At 44.8% G+C, this 20,352-nt stretch overlaps 1 protein-coding gene across 19 annotated transcripts in view; it reads right to left on the bottom strand.

Moving 5' to 3' along the window:
- The window catches only part of dnaaf1 (dynein axonemal assembly factor 1), a 176,868-nt gene that overhangs the window by 81,454 nt on the left and 75,062 nt on the right, over nucleotides 1-20,352 (bottom strand). For 7 of the 19 annotated variants that reach the window (XM_038807180.1, XM_038807185.1, XM_038807189.1 and 4 more), the window contains 3 exons: nucleotides 14,932-15,847; nucleotides 10,134-10,225; nucleotides 875-1,096 (listed from right to left, as the gene is read on the bottom strand). In XM_038807180.1, the coding sequence (XP_038663108.1) occupies nucleotides 875-1,096; nucleotides 10,134-10,225; nucleotides 14,932-15,847 (1,230 nt within the window). The remainder of the gene's footprint in view (nucleotides 1-874; nucleotides 1,097-10,133; nucleotides 10,226-14,931; nucleotides 15,848-20,352) is intronic. The other 12 variants (XM_038807173.1, XM_038807177.1, XM_038807178.1 and 9 more) reach the window with 12 other exon arrangements.

Raw genomic sequence — 20,352 nt, 5'->3', positions numbered from 1 at the left:
AGACAAATGTTTGGTCTCTCAGGGAGTTGAGAAATATGCGGATCAGGTAGAAAAATGAAGTCGAGGCAGAAGATCAGCCAGCGGAATTGAATGGCGGAGGAGGCATGAAGGGTTGTATGGTCTACTCCTGCTTCTATTTCTTATGTTCTTCTCTAGGTGAGGAAGAGGAGGGGATCAAGTATAGGTCCTGGAGGAACTCCGTAAGTAACGAAGAATGGGTTGGAAGAGAAGCTGTTGCACCTGACTTTCTGGCTGTAATTGGATAGTTCAAGGGTGGATCTAAGCGACGGTAGTCCCACGGAGATTGGCAATGGAAGAGAGGACTGTGATAGACTGTTAAAAGGTTAAAAAGAGAAAATACACCATATAAGATGTAATTTGTGAGGGCCATTCCGGTGCCATTCTTCATGCACTTCATCCTCTCCTCACACCTTCACCCACCTACCTCCCTATTCCCCAGCCACCCACTTGCATCCTTCCCTCTACATCCCCACAATAACCCTCCTGCACACCTCCCATCACCTCGTAATTTTCTAATCCAACCCTGTCCACTCCCAAGCATGGCATCACTGCACTCTTTGCCTGGCCCACTACCCCTCCGCTCCCCTCTCTGCATGCACCTCGCCAATCCAACACATTCTCTCTCCTCTACAACTGAACACATACAATTAGGGATAAATTAGCACTTGTATAAAGGCTAAAACTCTGCCACAATTTGGGTGTACGTGATGGTCATTTACACATTCTAATTCTTGCAGGCACTCAAATGAATTGGCTGTTGACAATGAACAGCGCGGTAAACAGCAGAGTGCTTATATTGTGAGCACTTCTCATGTATGGGAAAGGACAGGAGAGCAACCAGAGCTTTACTCACAGATGTTCTCAATAATTTTGATGTAGTTGTTGCTCAGGTTGATGGAATCCAGTTTCTGCAACGGCTCCAAGTTCTCTATTTTGTGAATGAGGTTTTGATGCAGGAAGAGGCAACGGAGCTCAGTCTGAGCATCCAGGTTCTCAATCGTTAACAGGCCATTACACTCCAGCCAAAGGCACCTCAGACCAGTGTATTCCTCCAGGTTCTCAATGTAGGAGAAACCTACACCAGGCAGAACAGAAAAAAACAAGTGCTCATCAACACAAAATCGATACCATTCGGCAACACATTCTCTCTCCTCTACAAGTGGGCAGCACGGTAGCATTGTGGATAGCACAATTGTTTCACAGCTCCAGGGTCCCAGGTTCGATTCTGGCTTGCGTCACTGTCTGTGCAGAGTCTGCACATCCTCCCCGTGTGTGCGTGGGTTTCCTTCAGGTGCTCCGGTTTCCTCCCACAGTCCAAAAGATGTGCAGGTTAGATGGATTGGCCATGATAAATTGCCCTTCATGTCCAAAATTGCTCTTAGTGTTGGGTGGGGTTGCTGGGTTATGGGGATAGGGTGGAGGTGTTGACCTTGGGTAGGGTGCTCTTTCCAAGAGCCGGTGCAGACTCGATGGGCCGAATGGCCTCCTTCTGCACTGTAAATTCTATGAAACACTGGCTGCAATTAAAAGATTAATCATTTACAGTACTCCTTTGTCACACCCTAAACATGTAGGCAGCTTCTAACTACTTAATACATGTTGTGGTTAAACTAGAGAGAAACCTGACCCATCACAAAACCAAACAAATGTTTTGATTAGTCCAGGCACCTGTGAACAGCTGCCCTTCATTAATCAACTTTCTCCACCTTCAACATTCACAGTGGATAGAAATCATAGAATCATAGAATTTACAGTGAAGAGGCCATTCAGCCCATCCAGCCTGCACCGACCCATGGAAATAGCACCCTATCTAAGCCTATGCCCCCACCCTATCCCCGTATCCCAGTACTCCCACCTAACCTTTCTGGACACCAAGGGGCAATTTAGCACGGCCAATCCACCTAACCTGTACATCTTTGGACTGTGGGAGGAAACCGGAGCACCGAGAAGAAAACCACGCAGACATGGAGAGAACATGCAAACTCCACACAGACAGTCACCCAAGGCCAGAATTGAACCGGAGTCCCGTGCACTATGAGGCAACAGTGCAAACCACTATGCTACCCTAAAATGTTTAAATGTTAAATGACAAAATAATTAAGACGACTCCTAAAATTGGCCATGCTAGAGGAATTTCACCAAGTTGGACAGCCAGTCCGCAGCCTTGGGTTGTGCTGCTGATCTCCAGCCAAGCAGGAGTCTCCGGCAGATGATCAGGGAGGCAGAGACTAGGGCATCTGTCCCTCTCCCCACAGAGAGTTCTGGTTATTCCGACACCTTGATTATTCCGACAGCCACCAGTGAGCTTGGCTCCACTCTCACTCCCATGACTCTCCTTCCGACAAGTTTGGGGCAGGACCAGAACATGTCGGTGTGGTTGGCTGGGCCTTCCTGGTACCATCCACATTTGTCCTCCACCTCCACCCTTCCACTGCTACTCCTGACTTCTATAGCCAAGACAGTTCTGTGTCCATCTAGCCAACCCACCCCGAATCCCATGTGATTTTAGTTTTTGTACTAGTCTGCCAAGATATCTGTTTAGGCCCCAGCTATTTCTCCCCTTGCCTCCCGCAGTAACTGGGATAGATTCCATCTGGCCCAGGGCGACTTGTGTACCTTAATGCAATTTTGGATACTCAACACTTTCTCCTTTGATATACTGACATTCTCAAGGGAGGTCTGCACTCTTTCTAGTTTAATAATAGCCTTTCTATAATAGAGTGACTAGAACTGTACTCCAAACAGTATTCCAAATGTGGCCTTACTAATGTCTTGTACAAGTTCAGCAAGACATCCCAACTCCTGTATTCAATGTTCTGACCAATGAACCCTTGCATACTGAATGTCTTCTTCACCACCCTGTCTACCTGTGACTCCACTTTCAAGGAGATATGAACCTGTACTCCTTGACCTCTTTGTTCTATAACTTTCCCCAACTCTCAACCATTAACTGAGTAGGTCCTGCCCCCATTTGATTGACCAAAATGCATCACCTCACATTTATCTAAATTAAACTCCAGCTGCCATTCTTCGGCCCACTGGCCCAACTGATCAAGATCCCGTTCTTCACTGTGCCACCAATCATGGTTCATCTGTAAATTTACTAACCATGCCCCCCAAATTCTCATCCAAAATCATTAATATAAATAGCAAATAACAGTGGACCCAGCACTGATCCCTGAAGCATACCGTTGGTCACAGGCCTCCAGTTTGAAAAACAACCCTCCACAACCACCCCTTGCCTTCTGCCGTCAAGCCAATTTTGTATCCAATTGGCTACTTCACCCCGTGAGATTTAACCTTTTGCAACAACCGACCATGTGGTACCTTGTCGAAGCCCTTGCTAAAGTCCATGGAGACAACGTCGACTGCACAGCCCCAATCTACCTCCTTGGTTACCCCTTCAAAAAACTCAATCAAATTTGTGAGACATAATTTTCCACTCACAAAGTCATGCTGACTGTCCCCAATCAGTCCTTCCTAAATGCCCGAAGATCCTGTCTTTCTGGATATCCTCTAGCAACTTACCCACCGCAGGCATTCGGCTCACCGGTCTGTCGTTCCCAGGCTTTTCCCTGTCTGTCGTTCCCAGGCCCTTATTAAAAAAGGCACAACATTTGCGACCCTCCAATCTTCAGGCACCTCACCTGTGGCAGTCAATGATTCAAATATTTCTTCTAGGAGACCCGCAATTTCCTCCCTAGCCTCCCACAATGTCCTGGGATACATTTCATCAGGTCCCGGAGATCTATCTACCTTGATGCGTTTTAAGACTTCCAGCACCTCCTTCTCTATTATATGTACACTCCTCAAGACATCACTATTTATTTCCTCAAGTTCCCATATATCTATGCCTTTCTCATCAGTAAATACCAATGAGAAATAATCATTTAGGATCTCACCCATCTCTTGTGGTTCGCACAAAGATGACCTGGTGGATCCTTAAGAGGCCCTACTCTCTCCCTCATTACTCTTTTGCCCGTTTATGTATTTATGGAAACTTTTTAGATTCTCCTTTGCCTTATCTGCCAAAGCAATCTCATGTCCTCTTTTTATCCTCCTGATTTGTCTCTAACTCTACTCCGACAACCTCTATACTCTTCAAGGGATCCACTTGACCCTGTAACCACCTGGGGTGGCCACTTCCCGATTCCAAAATGGAGGCCCGCAAAGAATACAGGGAAAATTGGCCAGGCACAGGAAAACAAGCAGGTGCAAGGTTTCCTGTGCATTAAGACTTGCAGAACCCAGATAGAACCGAAACCAATAGCCATTTACATACTAATGAGCAATCCCCAGAAACAATTAGAATAATTGAAGCAATCGGGACCAAACCAGACTCCCCGGCACCAGCAGGAGCCAGGACAAAGGAAGGCAAATGGACACATCGGAACCACCCAGCGATCAGGGAACAGCTCCGGTATTGGAGAAATCGATTGAAACGATTGGGACTTGGTCCAATTAATTGGGACCAGGTCCGGGGTCTGCCCAAAAGGGCGCAAAACCCCTGGGGACTATAAAGTAGAGTCCCCAAGTTCAGTTTACTCTCTTGGCAGGCTCTCTTGGCAACCCTCAAAGAACTCTTGACTGTGACTCTCAACAAGGAGAGACCTGCCTAGCAGCTGCGCCAACAAAGTAAGTCTCCAGTCAACGCACGCTACGAGACAGGCGCTCCTAGCTACTATTCCAATACCAGCTTGAAACCTGCAGACTCAGAACCGGACACAGTCATTTGTTCCTCTGACCTGGTGGGCCATTTGAAAGCTAAGTATAGGCCTTTAGTTATAGTGATAGTCTAGTAAGTAGAGTTTTATGCATGAGTAGTGATTGACTGCGTGTATAATAAATGAGTTTTGATTTGAAAGTTACAAACTGGTGTATTGAGTTATTGATCAGCACTTGGCTTTGAACCTCGTGGTGGTATCAGAAAGGTACCTGGCGACTCTAGAGCAAAGGTTATTAAAACAGAGAAATTAAGTAAAAGCAACACCTAGCAACAGCCGCAGCTGCCAATGCATGTCAGATGCCTCCTTCTTCATTTTGACCAGAGCCTCAATAGCGCAAGTCATCCAGGGTTCTCTGCCAGCCTTGCCCTTCACTCTAAAAGAAATGTGCTTATCCTGAACCGTGGTTAACACATTTTTGAGAGCCTCCCACTTACCAGCCATCCCTTTGCCTGCCAATAGAGTTCCTCAATCAACTTTCTGTGAAAAAGTGTCTTCGAGATTTATTTAATCAATCATGTTGAGTGACTTTGGTATTTCCGATTTTGTATTAGAAAACATTGGTTTTTTTTGTGATTTTTGCCTTTGCACTTGGAACAGACTTTACCAAATGCTGGACCTTGCCTTTGCAAATGTTGTTACCGCGTCACTTTCATAAAATGGTGATTTTGATTACTTGCTTAAAATGGCCACCGCTGCTGGGATCACATTTTGCCTTAGGGTGCGTCACAATACTAAGGGGCATTGGCTGCTTCTCCGAGCTTTGCACCAAAATTCTTCGGGTTTAGAGTGCTAATCTGCTGTGCAGCTAGCTCGCTGGCATGGCAAATTTTAATGGCATCATTGAGCTGGAGCTCGTTCGCCCTTAGCAATCTCTCCAGGACGTTGTTGTTACTAATCCCTAACACGATTTGATCGCAGATAATCAAAACTGGTAGGGTCACAAAATTACAGGTCAAAACCTCAAGGCTGTTAAAAAGTTATCAAACGAGGGCTTTTTTTATTTTCCAATAACTTTAGAGAGAGAGCCTGAAAGTTTGCAATTTTCCATTTTCATTTCCATTTCCAAAACAAATTTCCATAAATTTACAATAAAAAAAGTTAGATTTATGTCACAGAAATGTTTTGGGACGTTCGGAGTACCAGGTGAAATAAATGAATGAACCTAACTTCAATCATATCCCACTGTAATCACCTGAATGGGAATACTATCAAAAGGATGACTAAATACTAGTTCAAAAGGGAAATACACAGGAATAGTCAGGGATTGACTTTTAGAACAACAAAGAAGAAAAAGAAAATTACAGCACAGGAACAGGCCCTTCGGCCCTCCCAGCCGATCCAGATCCTTTATCTAAACCTGTTGCCTATTTTCCAAGGTCTACTTCTCTCTGTTCCCCACCCGTTCATATATCTGTCCAGATGCATCTTAAATGATGCTATCGTACCTGCCTCTACCACCTCCGCTGGCAAAGCATTCCAGGCACCCACCACCCTCTGCGTAAAACACTTTCCACGCACATCTCCCGTAAACTTTTCCCCTCTCACCTTGAAACCGTGACCCCTTGTAATTGACACCTCCACTCTTGGAAAAAGCTTGTTGCTATCTACCCTGTCCATACCTCTCATAATTTTGTAGACCTCAATCAGGTCTCCCCTCAACCTCCGTCTTTCCAACGAAAATAATCCTAATCTACTCAACCTTTCTTCATAGCTAGCACCCTCCATACCAGGCAACATCCTGGTGAACCTCCTCTGCACCCTCTCCAAAGCATCCACATCCTTCTGGTAAAGTGGTGACCAGAACTGCATGCAGTATTCCAAATGTGGCCTAACCAAAGTCCGATACAACTGTAACATGACCTGCCGACTCTTGTACTCAATACCATGCCCGATGAAGGCTAGCATGCTGTATGCCTTCTTGACCACTCTATCAACCTGCACAGCCACCTTCAGGGTACAATGGACCTGATCTCCCAGATCTCTCTGTACATCAATTTTCCCCAGGACTCTTCCATTGACCATATAGTCTGCTCTTGAGTTAGATCTTCCAAAATGCATCACCTCGCATTTGCCTGGATTGAACTCCATCTGCCATTTCTCTGCCCAACTCTCCAATCTATCTATATTTTGCTGTATTCTCTGACAGTCCGCCTCGCTATCTGCAACTCCACCAATCTTAGTATCATCTGCAAACTTGCTCATCAGACCACTTATACCTTTGTCCTTTTCATTTATGTATATCACAAACAACAGTGGTCCGAGCACAGATCCCTGTGGAACACCACTAGTCACCTTTCTCCATTTTGAGACACTCCCTTCCACCACTACTCTCTGTCTCCTGTTGCCCAGCCAGTTCTTTATCCATCTAGCTAGTACACCCTGAACCCCATACGACTTCACTTTTTCCATCAACCTGCCATGGGAAACTTTATCAAATGCTTTACTGAAGTCCATGTATATGACATCTACAGCCCTTCCCTCATCAATTAACTTTGTCACTTCCTCAAAGAATTCTATTAGGTTTGTAAGACATGACCTTCCCTGCACAAAACCATGCTGCCTATCACTGATAAGTCTATTTTCTTCCAAATGGGAATAGATCCTATCCCTCAGTATCTTCTCCAACAGTTTGCCTACCACTGACGTCAAGTTCACGGGTCTATAATTCCCTGGATTATCCCTGCTATCCTTCTTAAACAACGGGACAACAATTAGCAATTCTCCAGTCCTCCGGGACCTCACCCGTGCTCAAGGATGCTGCAAAGATATCTGTTAAGGCCCCAGCTATTTCGTCCCTCACTTCCCTCAGTAACCTGGGATAGATCCCATCCGGTCCTGGGGACTTGTCCACCTTAATGCCTTTTAGAATACCCAAAACCTCCCCCTTCCTTATGCCGACATGACCTAGAGTATTTAAACATCCATCCCTAGCCTCAACATCCATCATGTCCCTCTCCTTGGTGAATACCGATGCAAGTACTCATTAAGAAGCTCACTCATTTCCTCTGACTCCACGTATAAATTCCCTCTTTTGTCTTTGAGTGGGCCAATCCTTTCTCTAGTTACCCTCTTGCTCCTTATATACGAATAAAAGGCTTTGGTATTTTCCTTAAACTTTATTTCTAGCTGATCCTGATAATAGGTGTTATGTTCTATGACACCAGCTACAAACTGTTACCATGGTTTTGCCAGTCCTTTGTCATACATCCAGGTCTTCTTTTCGGGGTTGGCTACACTCCGGTCTCATTGTTTTCCTATCAGGCCTTATTTCCTATCAGACCTTCTTAACTGAATTGAAGTTCATTTCTAAAGGTATCCAGCTTTGATAAAAACTAGAGTGCAACTGAATCATCACCAAAAGACTATTGTTTTGATGTGCACAATGTTATCTCAGTTATATCTATCTATTATATTCAATCAAATATGGGCAGCACGGTGGCACAGTGGTTAGCACTGTTGCTTCACAGCACCAGGTTTCAATTCCAGGCTTGGGTCACTGTCTGTGCGGAGTCTGCACGTTCTCCCCGTGTCTGCATGGGTTTCCTCCGGGTGCTCCGGTTTCCTCCCACAGTCCAAAGAGGTGCAGGTTAGGTAGATTGGTCACGTAGTATCCAAAGGTTTGGCGGAGTTGCTGGGTTATGGGGATAGGGTGGAAGTGTGGGCTTAGGTGGGTTGCTCTTTCAGGGGCTGTGTAGACTCATTGGGCCGAAGGACCTCCTTCTGTACTGTAGGGATTCTATGATTCTATGAATTGTCATTTTGAATCGAATTGAAAAACAATTTCTGAGCCTGAATCTTCTCTATATTTGGAGCTAACAATAGACCCCATGACATTGAACTGCCAGGTTTAAAATGGGCATACATTTATTTTGGCGAAGAAACATTAGCCATTACCCATTTCTGTTAATGCCAATTTGAAAGTTTCTGGTTCCAGTGTTGTGGTGATATGCATCGCTGTAAATACCCAAGGGGTTAATGTAAATATATGTAGACTAGCTAGACACTAGAGGGAGCACCAGAGACATGACACACAGACATTCAACCAATAGGTCAGTAAGATAGGACACGACCAATGGGCATTCACGACACACACAGAGGTGACATTACCACAGGAGGGCATTACACCAACCCATATATAAAGGACACAGCACACATGATCTTCCTCTTTTCAGTGGAGACGCTTAGTAAGGAGACAGGGTTGATTTGGAACACATCACACCCACCACGTGGATTGTAGCAGACTGGTTCGTCAGTCTGAGTAGCTATAGCAGGATTAACAGGAGAGTCGAATCCAAGTAGGAGAATTGTTAACAGTTTAATAAATGTGTTAAAGCTATCTCCAAGTCTGAACCTTCCTTTGTCAGAGTGCACATCAAGGAAGGAGCTTATGCTACGTCAAGAGCATAACAAAACAAGTGTCATCAGTGATTTCAGACAGAAACAACTGTCCTGACTCAATAGTTTGTCCTGAACATAAGAATAAAAGCCCTTTTTAATAGCGACGGGTACCTGTAAACTAAAAGTCCAAACATCATCTTCAATTACTGAAATCAACATAAAAGAGGAGAATAAACATAAGTGAATAACACCGGGTTAATGTTTAATCACCTTCTATTTAACTGAACTTCTCCTCTGTGTTTGAAGTGGTACAGGTTCATACAAAGCACTGACTGCAGTTTATTAAAGCTAGTTGAATTGCATGAAAGCTTGTTAAATTTCTTTGTGAATGGTAGGGAGGCAGTGGTACTTTTGCTGGACTAATAATCCAGAGTCATGCTCTGGGGACACGGGTTTGAATCCCACCCTGGCAGATGATGAAATTTGAGTTCAATAAAAATCTGCAATAAAAAGTCTAAAGGTGACCATTAAACCATTGTCGGTTGTCATGAAAACCCAGCTGGTTCACTAATGTCCTTTAGGGAAGGAAATCTGTCGTCCTTACCTGGCCTATATGTGACTCGAGATCCTCAGCAATAAATGCTGGTCCAGCCAGTGATGCCCACATTCCATGAACGAATAAAAAATGCATTCTTCATAGAGTGCCATCAGATTATAGTGATTATAGTCAGGAATTCCCTTTCACGTAAATGTGTTGACTATAAGTGGCATCTGCTATAATTCACTCAGTAAAGGAGGTTTATTCACAGAGTGTCTTTCATCAACATCAGTTTATTCAAGATAGTGCAATGCAAAGAATCCCTTTTCCTGCTCCCCTGTAGGTGGAAATCATTTGCATCCATATGAGATTTGGAAGGTCAGTGGAGTAAAATGAGGCTAACGTTGGGCACATTTCTGGGTCTAACTTTGGATTGAGTGCACAAAGGAAACCCCAGGCCGTGAAATTACTAGTTAGGGATGTTTGGATATAATTAAAGTGCCACTAACCTTTAAAGTGCAAATAGAGCGTGTCATTCAGGTAAGGTGTCTGGTAGAGCTTCTGCTGTTTACAGTGCTGCCGCAGGAACTGCTTTGTCATTCTGCCGAGGTAAAGGTAAGAATATTTCAGCTTCTCAGCCAAGCCATAATTCAGTTCAAATGGAAAGAGAACGTAACCAATGTCCCCTCTAAACTTTCCTTGCTCTGACCAGCCTGTTGATTTGAAAACATAGTGGGTGGGATTCTTTGTCGGCGGGATCCTCCGATTCCCCGGCAGTGCACTCACGCCCGCAGATTTCCCGACGGCATGGGGTTGCCCACAATGAGAAACCATGCCGGCCGCTGGGACAGGGGAACCTCCAGAAAATGAGTGCGGCTGGACGGAGAATCCCGCCCACAATCTTTACATTTTTTGCACACTTGCAATAGCTTATGGGAGGAGAGAAAGTACTGAGACAAGCAGTCAACACAACTGGCGAAGACGTCATTAAGGGGGCTTCCGGTGGCGGCCATGGAGTGGTTGCACATTTGGTGGCTCCCCCATGAACTGGAATTGCTTGGTCTTTTTTGACCCGATTTAAGGTGGGTTTGCTGGTGGAGGTGCATGAGCACTGAGAAATAGTCGTGCTCCATCATGGGGTCGGTTTATGGCTGACTGGACGAGGAGTGGTAAGAGGCGCGAGTGCACATTCTCGTTTCCTTCACCCATGTCAGTATCTTCTTGTCGAGAAAGTGGGAGTGGGAACCGGAGCAATAGGTCAGAAACAACAGGGGGAACTAGAGAATAGGGCCAGTAAGATGTAGAGGAATAGCAGGCAGGGAGATGTTGCAAACACCGAGGTACTGGTGGTCTCGCATTTGTTTCAATGCGAGAAGCATAACAAGTAAGGCAGATGAAGTTAGAGCTTGGATTAGATTAGTACTTGGAACTGTGATGTTGTTGCCATTACAGAGACTTGGTTGAGGACATGATTGGCAGCTAAACTTTCCAGGATTTAGATGTTTAAGGCGAGATAGGGGGGTTGTAAAAGGGGTGGGGGAGTTGCACTGCTGGTGAAGGAGAATATTACAGCTTTACTCTGGAAGGGCACTTCAGAGGGCTCATGCAGCGATGCAATATGGATAGAGCTCAAGGATAGGAAGGGCGCAGTTACAATGTTGGGGGTTTACTACAGGCCTCCCAACAGCCTGTGGGGGATAGAGGAACAGATATGTAGACAGAATTTTGAAAAGAGCAAAAGCAACAGGATTGTCGTGCTGGGTGATTTTAACTTGCCCTATATTGACTGGGACTCACGTAGTGCTAGGGGCTTGGATGGGGCAGAGTTTGTAAGGAGCATCCAGGAGGGCTTCTCAAAACAATATGTAGATTGTCCAACTAGGGAAGAGCCGTACTGGATCTGGTTTTGGGAAAGAGCCTGGCCAGGTGGTCGAAGTTTCAGTAAGGGAGCATTTGTGGAACGGTAACCATAATTCAGTATGTTTTAAGGTACTGTTAGATAAAGATAAGTGCAGTCCGCGGACAAAAGTGCTAAATTTGGAGAAGGTTAATTATAACAATATTCGGCAGGAACTGAAAAATCTAAATTGGGGGCGGATGATTGAGGGTAAATCAACTTCTAGCATGTAGGAAGCTTTCAAATGTCAGTTGATAGGAATTGAATACCTGTATGTTCCTGTGAGGAAAAAATATAAGTATGGTAAGCTTCGGGAATCTTGGATAGCAAGGCATATTGCAAGCCTAGTCCAAACGGACCGTGGGTAGCACGATAACATTGTGGTAAGCACAATTGCTTCACAGCTCCAGGGTCCCAGGTTCAATTCCCGGCTTGGGTCACTGTGCGGAGTCTGCACATTCGCCCCGTGTGTGCGTGGGTTTCCTCCGGGTGCTCCGGTTTCCTCCCACAGTCCAAAGATGTGCAGGTTAGGTGGATTGGCCATACTAAATTGCCCTTAGTGTCCAAAATGGCCCTTAGTGTTGGATGGGGTTACTGGGTTATGGGGATAGGGTGGAGGTGTGGGCTTGGGTAGGGTGTTCTTTCTAAGAGCTGGTGCAGACTTGATGGGTCGAATGGCCTCCTTCTGCACTGTAAATTCTATGATTCTAAGAAAAGAAAAAGGAAGCATGGCTAGAAAGCTTGGAATAGACGAAGCCCGTGAAGAATACAAGGAAAGTAGTCAGGAAGGCTAAAAGGAGTCACAAAAAGTCATTGGCAAACCGGATTAAGGAAAATCTCAAGGCTTTTTATACATGTATAACGAGCAAGAAGGTAGTCATGGAAAGGGTTGGCCCATTCAAGGACAGTGGAGGAATTCTATGCGTGAAACCAGAGGAAATGGGTGAAATACTGAATGAGTACTTTGCATTAATATTCACCAAAGAGAAGGACTTGCCAGATGATGAATCAGGGGAAGGGTGTGTTGATACAGTAGTCTGGGTCACATTGAGATCAAAAAGGAGGAAGTGTTGGTAAAAACATTAAGGTAGATAAGGCTCAGGGTGTGATGGGAGCTTCCCCAGAATACTGAGGGAGGCAAGGAAGGAAGTTGCTGGGGTCTTGACAGAAATCTTTGAATCCTCATTGGCTACAGGTGAGGTCCCATAGGACTGGAGAATAGCTAATGTTGCTTCTTTCTTAAAGAAGGGTGACAAAAATAATCCAGGAAATTACAGGTCGGTGAGCCTTACGTCAGTGGCAGGGAAATTATTGGACAGGATTCTTCAAGCCAGGATTTACTCCCATTTGGAAGCAAATGGGCGTATTAGCAAGAGGCAATGGTTTTGTGAAGAGGAGGTGGTGTCTCACAAACTTTATCGAGTTTTTTGAGGAAGTGACGAAGATGATTGATGAAGGTAGGGCAGTGGATTTTGTCGACATGGATTTCAGCAAGGCCTTTGACAAGGTCCCTCATGGAATACTGATACAAATAATGAAGTCACAAGGGATCAGAGTTGAGATGGCAAGATGGATACAGAGCTGGCTCAGTCAGAGAAGACAGAGGGTAGCATTGGAAGGGTGCTTTGCTGAATGGAGGGCTGTAACTCGTGGTGTTCCACAGGGATCAATGCTGAGACCTTTGCAGTTAGGAGTATATATAAATGAAATGAAAATCACTTATTGTCACGAGTAGGCTTCAATGAAGTTACTGTGAAAAGCCCCTAGTCACCACATTCCGGCGCCTGTTCGGGGAGGCTGGTACGGGAATGGTTTGGAGAAAAATGGAATTTGTTTGATGAGTCAGTTTGTAGACGACACAAAGGTAGGTGGAATTGTGGATGAGGACTGTCAGAAGATTCAGCAGGTTATAGATCGTGTGGCAACTTGGGTGGAGAGATGACAGATGGAGTTTAGTCCAGATAAAATTAAGTAATGCATTTTGGAAGGTCTAATACAGGTGGTAAATATACGGTAAATGGCAGAACCCTTCAGAGTATTTACAGCAGAGGGATCTGGTGTACAGGTCACTGAAAGGGGCAACACAGGTGGAGGAGGTAGTCAAAAAGGCATAAGGTATGCTTGCCTTCATCGGCCAAGGCATTGAGTATAAAAATTGGCAAGTCATCCTGCAGCTGTATAGAACCTTAATTAGGCCACACTTCAAATATAGTGTTCAATTCTGGTCACCACAGTACCAGAAGGATGTGGAAGCTTTGCAGAGGGCACAGAAAGTGGATTATCAGGATGTATGGACAGCATTAGCTCTGAGGAGAGGTTGGATGAACTTGGTTTGTTCTCACCGGAACGACGGAAGTTGAGGGGCGACCTGATAGAAGTCGACAAAATTATGAGGGGGTTAGACAGAGTGGATAGTCAGAAGCTTTTTCCCAGTGTGGAAGATTCAATTATTAGGGGGACATAGATGTAAGGTGCGAGGGGCAAGGCTTAGAGGAGATGTGCGATGGAAGTTTGTTTTACACAGAGAGTAGTAGGTGCCTGGAACCTACTGCCTGAGGAGGTGGTGGAACCAGGTGCGATAGTGACATTTATGGGGCGTCTTGACAAATACATGAAAAGGATGGAAATAGAGGGATACAGACCCCAGAAGGTTTTAGTTTAGATCGGCAGCATGGTTGGCGCAGGCTTGGAGGGCCGAAGGGCCTGTTCCTGTACTTTTCTTTGTTCTTTGTCTCCGAAACCCACTTCATAATACAATAGTAAATTTCAAAAAGAGAGTGGGAGGAATACTTGAATCACAAAAACAGAAGGGCTGTTGGGGAAGCATTAATTGCTGAGCTCTTTCACAGAGCCAGCACAGACAAAATAGGCTCAACGGCCTCCATCTGTATGGGGGAGATTTCATGATATAATGACAGACACTGTCACTGATCAACAAAAATTATGTTAAAAAGAGCGAGCAACATTTCATAGAATTTACAGTGCAGAAGGAGGCCATTCGACCCATCGAGTCTGCACCGGCTCCTGAAAAGAGCATCCGACCCAAGGTTAACAGCTCCACCCTATCCCCATAACCCAGTAACCCCACCCAACACTAAGGGCAATTTTGGACACTAGGGGCAATTTATCATGGCCAATCCACCTAACCTGCACATCTTTGGACTGTGGGAGGAAACCGGAGCACCCGGAGGAACCCCACGCACACACGGGGAGGATGTGCAGACTCCGCACAGACACTGACCCAAGCCGGAATCGAACCTGGGACCCTGGAGCTATGAAGCGATTGTGCTATCCACAATGCTACCATGCTGCCTACATGTCTTTGAAAGTTAATGAATAATCAGTCTCCTACCTCAGTAAGGATCCATGGGAAAAATAACGGCTTGTTTCTAACAGGACAAGCTTCTCACCTGGGTCCCGAATCCTTCTTGGCTTTTTCTATAGGTTTTCTGGATTTGAGTTCATGTATCTCCCTGCTCTTAGTTCCTTCTTGATCATTCAGCTGGTCACTTTTCTGCAGTTTACTTTCTCCTTCACTTCTCACAGCTTCAGTGCCTTCACTGCTCACAGCGTCAGTGCCTTCCTTTCTCACAGCTTCAGTGCCTTCACTGCTCACAGCTTCAGTGCCTCCACTTCTCACAACTTCAGTGCCTTCACTGCTCACAGCTTCAGTGCCTCCACTTCTCACAGCTTCAGTGCCTTCACTGCTCACAGCTTCAGTGCCTCCACTGCTCACAGCTTCAGCTCCGTCACTGCTCACAGCTTCAGTGCCTTCCTTTCTCTCAGCTTCAGTGCCTTCCTTTCTCACAGCTTCAGTGCCTTCACTGCTCACAGCTTCAGCTCCGTCACTGCTCACAGCTTCAGTGCCTTCACTGATCACAGCTTCAGTGCCTTCACTGCTCACAGCGTCAGTGCCTCCACTGCTCACAGCTTCAGTGCCTTCACTGATCACAGCTTCAGTGCCTTCACTGCTCACAGCTTCAGTGCCTTCCTTTCTCACAGCTTCAGTGCCTTCACTGCTCACAGCTTCAGCTCCGTCACTGCTCACAGCTTCAGTGCCTCCACTGATCACAGCTTCAGTGCCTTCACTGATCACAGCTTCAGTGCCTTCACTGCTCACAGCTTCAGTGCCTTCCTTTCTCACAGCTTCAGTGCCTCCACTGATCACAGCTTCAGTGCCTTCACTGATCACAGCTTCAGTGCCTTCACTGCTCACAGCGTCAGTGCCTCCACTGCTCACAGCTTCAGTGCCTTCACTGCTCACAGCTTCAGCTCCGTCACTGCTCACAGCTTCAGTGCCTTCACTGCAGGAGTGCAGCTCATTTGCTGAAAATACATAAGCACAAGGTTTAGAGAATCTGGGCTCTGAGCAATTGCTCTCTCCCCACTCAGAGCATGCACTGGTGCCTGAACAAAATGGGATGGGCAATATGTATAACCAATGGTAGACTATTAGCAAGGGGTGTAAGCAATATCAATATCACTGAGAGTGTGTAAGGTGTTTCATAGTATTACTGAGAGGCATGGTGGATCTGCCACCTTCATTCAGATGTGTGCAAGCAAAGGGCAGCACGGCGGCACAGTGGTTAGCACTGCTGCCTCACAACATCAGGGACCCAGGTTCAATTCCGACCTTGCGTGGTTGTCTGGTGTGGAGTTTGCACTTTCTCCCCGTGTCTGCGTGGATTTCCTCCAGGTGCTCCTGTTTCTTCCCACTGTCCAAAGATGTGCAGGTTAGATGGATCGGCCATGCTAAATTTCCCCTTTGTGATCAAAGATGTGTAGGTTAGGTGAGGTTGCGGGGATAGGGCGGGGGAGTGAGCCTGGGTTGGGTGCTGTTTCAGAGGGTCAGTGCAGTCTCGATGGACCAAATGGCTTCCTTTTGCACTGTCGGAATTGAATTCTATTGTATGTTACAGAGGGTTGGAGTTAAGCAGCAAGTTTTACTGAAAATAGATGCCTGGAGTAAATAAGGAAGCATTATAGAGAGCCATGGATTATATCAGGAAGTGTTACTGAGTGGGTGGAAGGAATATCAACAAGTCAGAATCAAACAATATAAAAGAGGCCATTTGGACCATTGAATACATGCTGTAAAGTCAGTCCCATTCTCCCATCCTATTCCCCATGCCCTGCAAATTTATTTGGATAATCAAGTGACTATCCAAAATCCTCCTGAAATCATTGACTCTTCAACAACCCTCAAGGATAGCAGCTTCCAAGCCATTCCCACTTGTTAAATAAAAAAATGTTCTTTCTCACATTACCCATGCATCACTAAGCCAAAAACATAAATCTGTGTCGCTGGTTGTCTGCCTTACATATATTCAATGATTTAACTTCCACTGCTCTCTGGGGAAGAGAATTCCAAAGACTAATGGTCTGCTGAGAGAAGAAATTCCTCATCGCTGTCTGATATGGGTGACTCCATATGTTTAAACTGCGTCTCCTATTTCTCGATTCCCCCACGAGGGGAATCATTCTCTCAGCATCTACTCTGTTGAGTACTCTCAGAATTTATATGTTTCAACAAGGTCACCTTCCAGTCTTCTGAACTCCAATGTGAGTAGGCCCAACCTGCTCAATTTTCCGGATAAGATTAGTCCAGTGAAGCTTCTCTAAAGTGCTTCCAATGCCTCCTTAAAGAAAGTGACAAAAACTGTACACAGTCCTCTTGGTGGGGTCTCCTCAATGCCCTGTGCAGTTGTAGAAAGATTTCCCTACTTTTATACTCCAACTCCCTTGCATTAAAGGCCAACATACCATTTCCCTTCCTAATTACTTCCTAATTACTTGTTGGATCTGCTGCTAATCTTTTGTGAATCATTTACAAGAACAGCCAAATCCCTCTGTACTGCAGCATTCTTTAGTCTCTCTTCATTTAAATAGCATTCTGCTTATCTATACTTTCTGCCAAAATGTAGAACATCCCATTTTCCCATTTAATATTCAATTTTGTCCACCCCTCAACCTTTGTAGACTCTTTCTGTCCTCCTCACAATTTGATTTCCCACCTTTCTTTGTATCACCAACAGATTTGACTGTAATACCCTCATTCCCTTCATCCAAGTCACTAATACACATTGTAAATTAGTTGAGGTCCCAGCATCCTGTGGCACTCCACTCATTATACTTTGCCATCCTGTGATAACCCATTTATCCTGACTCCTTAGTTCCTGTTAGTTAGCCAGTCCTTTATCAATGCTAATCATGCCTCACAAACCTTATCGAGTTCTTTGAGAAGGTGACTGAACAGGTGGACAAGGGTAGAGCAGTTGATGTGGTGTATATGGATTTCAGTAAAGCGTTTGATAAGGTTCCCCACGGTCGGATATTGCAGAAAATACGGAGGCTGGGGATTGAGGGTGATTTAGAGATGTGGATCAGAAATTGGCTAGTTGAAAGAAGACAGAGAGTGGTGGTTGATGGGAAATGTTCAGAATGGAGTTCAATTACGAGTGGCGTACCACAAGGATCTGTTCTGGGGCCGTTGCTGTTTGTCATTTTTATAAATGACCTAGAGGAGGGCGCGGAAGGATGGGTGAGTAAATTTGCAGACGACACTAAAGTCGGTGGAGTTGTAGACAGTGCGGAAGGATGTTGCAGGTTACAGAGGGACATAGATAAGCTGCAGAGCTGGGCTGAGAGGTGGCAAATGGAGTTTAATGTGGAGAAGTTTGAGGTGATTCACTTTGGAAAGAATAACAGGAATGAGGAATATTTGGCTAATGGTAAAATTCTTGGTAGTGTGGATGAGCAGAGGGATCTCGGTGTCCATGTACATAGATCCCTGAAAGTTGACACCCAGGTTGATAGGGTTGTGAAGAAGGCCTATGGTGTGATGGCCTTTATTGGTAGAGGGATTGAGTTCCGGAGCCATGAGGTCATGTTGCAGTTGTACAAAACTCTAGTACGGCCGCATTTGGAGTATTGCGTACAGTTCTGGTCGCCTCATTATAGGAAGGACGTGGAAGCTTTGGAACAGGTACAGAGGAGATTTACCAGGATGTTGCCTGGTATGGAGGGAAAATCTTATGAGGAAAGGCTGATGGACTTGAGGTTGTGTTCGTTAGAGAGAAGAAGGTTAAGAGGTGACCTAATAGAGGCATACAAAATGATCAGAGGGTTAGATAGGGTGGACAGCGAGAGCCTTCTCCCGCGGATGGAAGTGGCTAGCACGAGGGGACATAGCCTTAAATTGAGGGGTAATAGATATAGGACAGAGGTCAGAGGTGGGTTTTTTACGCAAAGTGTGGTGAGGCTGTGGAATGCCCTACCTGCAACAGTAGTGAACTCGCCAACATTGAGGGCATTTAAAAGTTTATTGGATAAGCATATGGATGATAAGGGCATAGTGTAGGTTAGATGGCCTTTAGTTTTTTCCATGTCGGTGCAACATCGAGGGCCGAAGGGCCTGTACTGCGCCGTATCGTTCTATGTTCTAATGTACCCTAACACCAGAAACTGTTATATTGTGCAGCAACATTGTGTGGCACCTTATTATATGCCATTTGGAAATCCAACTACACAACATCTTCTGGTTCATATTAATCCATCCTGCTTGTCACATCCTCAAAAAACCCTAATCAATTGATCAAACATTATTTCCCTTTCATAAACAATGTGGATTCTACTTGATTGTATTATATTTTTCTAAATGTCCTGCTACTACTTCCTTAATAAAAGATCCAGCATTTTCCGGATGACAGATGTTACGGCTTATAGTTTTGGGCTTTCTGACACTCTCCTTTCTTAAATAATGTTATTACATTTGCAGTTTTCCAGTCAGTAGCATTCAGGCATTTTGAAAGATTATAACCATGAACCATTGCATCCATGATCTCTGCAGCCACTTATTTTAATATCCTAGGAGCTTTGCCATCAGTTCCACGGTACTTGTCAGCTTTTAGTGTCTTTCATTCTCAGAGTACTTTTAGTTCCAACCTCCTTTTTATCCCTTGCTTTTCTATTATTTTGGGGTGCTTTTGCATCTTCTGCTGTGAAGACAGATACAAATTACTTGTTGAAAGCCACTGCCATTTCCTTGTTCCCCATTATTCAATCACACCCTCTAAGGGGCCACCGTTCTCGAAAGCTACTCTTTTCCTTTATTTAAACTTCTAGAAGCTTTGACTGTCTGTTTTTATATTTCTTTCTGGTCTTCTCTCATACAACAAAAAATTATGAAGAAATTCCTGTCTTTTGCTGGTTTGTAAAATTTTCCCAATCTTCTGGGAATTTTTCCAGCATTGCACATCTATTCATTCTATTTGATACCATCCTTAACTTTCTTAATTAGCTGGGGATGGTGTATCCTTCTCAGAGTCTTGAATTCTCAATAGAATATATTTTTGTTGAGAGCAATGAAACAAAATCTGCTACTGCTTCTCTACTGCCATATCAGTATTCATACACTTGTAATCGCCTTTATTGAAGTTTAAGACAGCAGTTTCTGAGCCATACGTCTCACCTTCAAATTGAATGTGAAATTCCATCATGTTATGATCACTCTTACCTAGACGATCCTTCACTATGAAGTAATTAACTAATCCTATCTCATAGCACATTACCAAGTTGGTTTCCAGAATATGGAGCTCCAAAAAAACTGTCTTAAATACATTCTATGAACTTATTATCTCTGAGGGTATGTTTGAAAATTTGATTTGCTCAATTATCGCCCCATTAGTCTACACTGGATCAGTAAAATGATCAAAGGGGTCAAGTGTTATCAAGCACCACTTATTCAGCAATAACCTGCTCACTTACACTCAGTTTGGGTTCTGCCAAGGTCACTCAGTTCCTGACCTCATTATAGCCTTGGTTCAAACATG

This window comes from Scyliorhinus canicula, chromosome 9 (assembly GCF_902713615.1).
Source record: "Scyliorhinus canicula chromosome 9, sScyCan1.1, whole genome shotgun sequence".
NCBI classification, from domain to species: Eukaryota; Metazoa; Chordata; class Chondrichthyes; order Carcharhiniformes; family Scyliorhinidae; genus Scyliorhinus; species Scyliorhinus canicula.
This window is presented reverse-complemented; position numbering and strand designations above follow the sequence as displayed.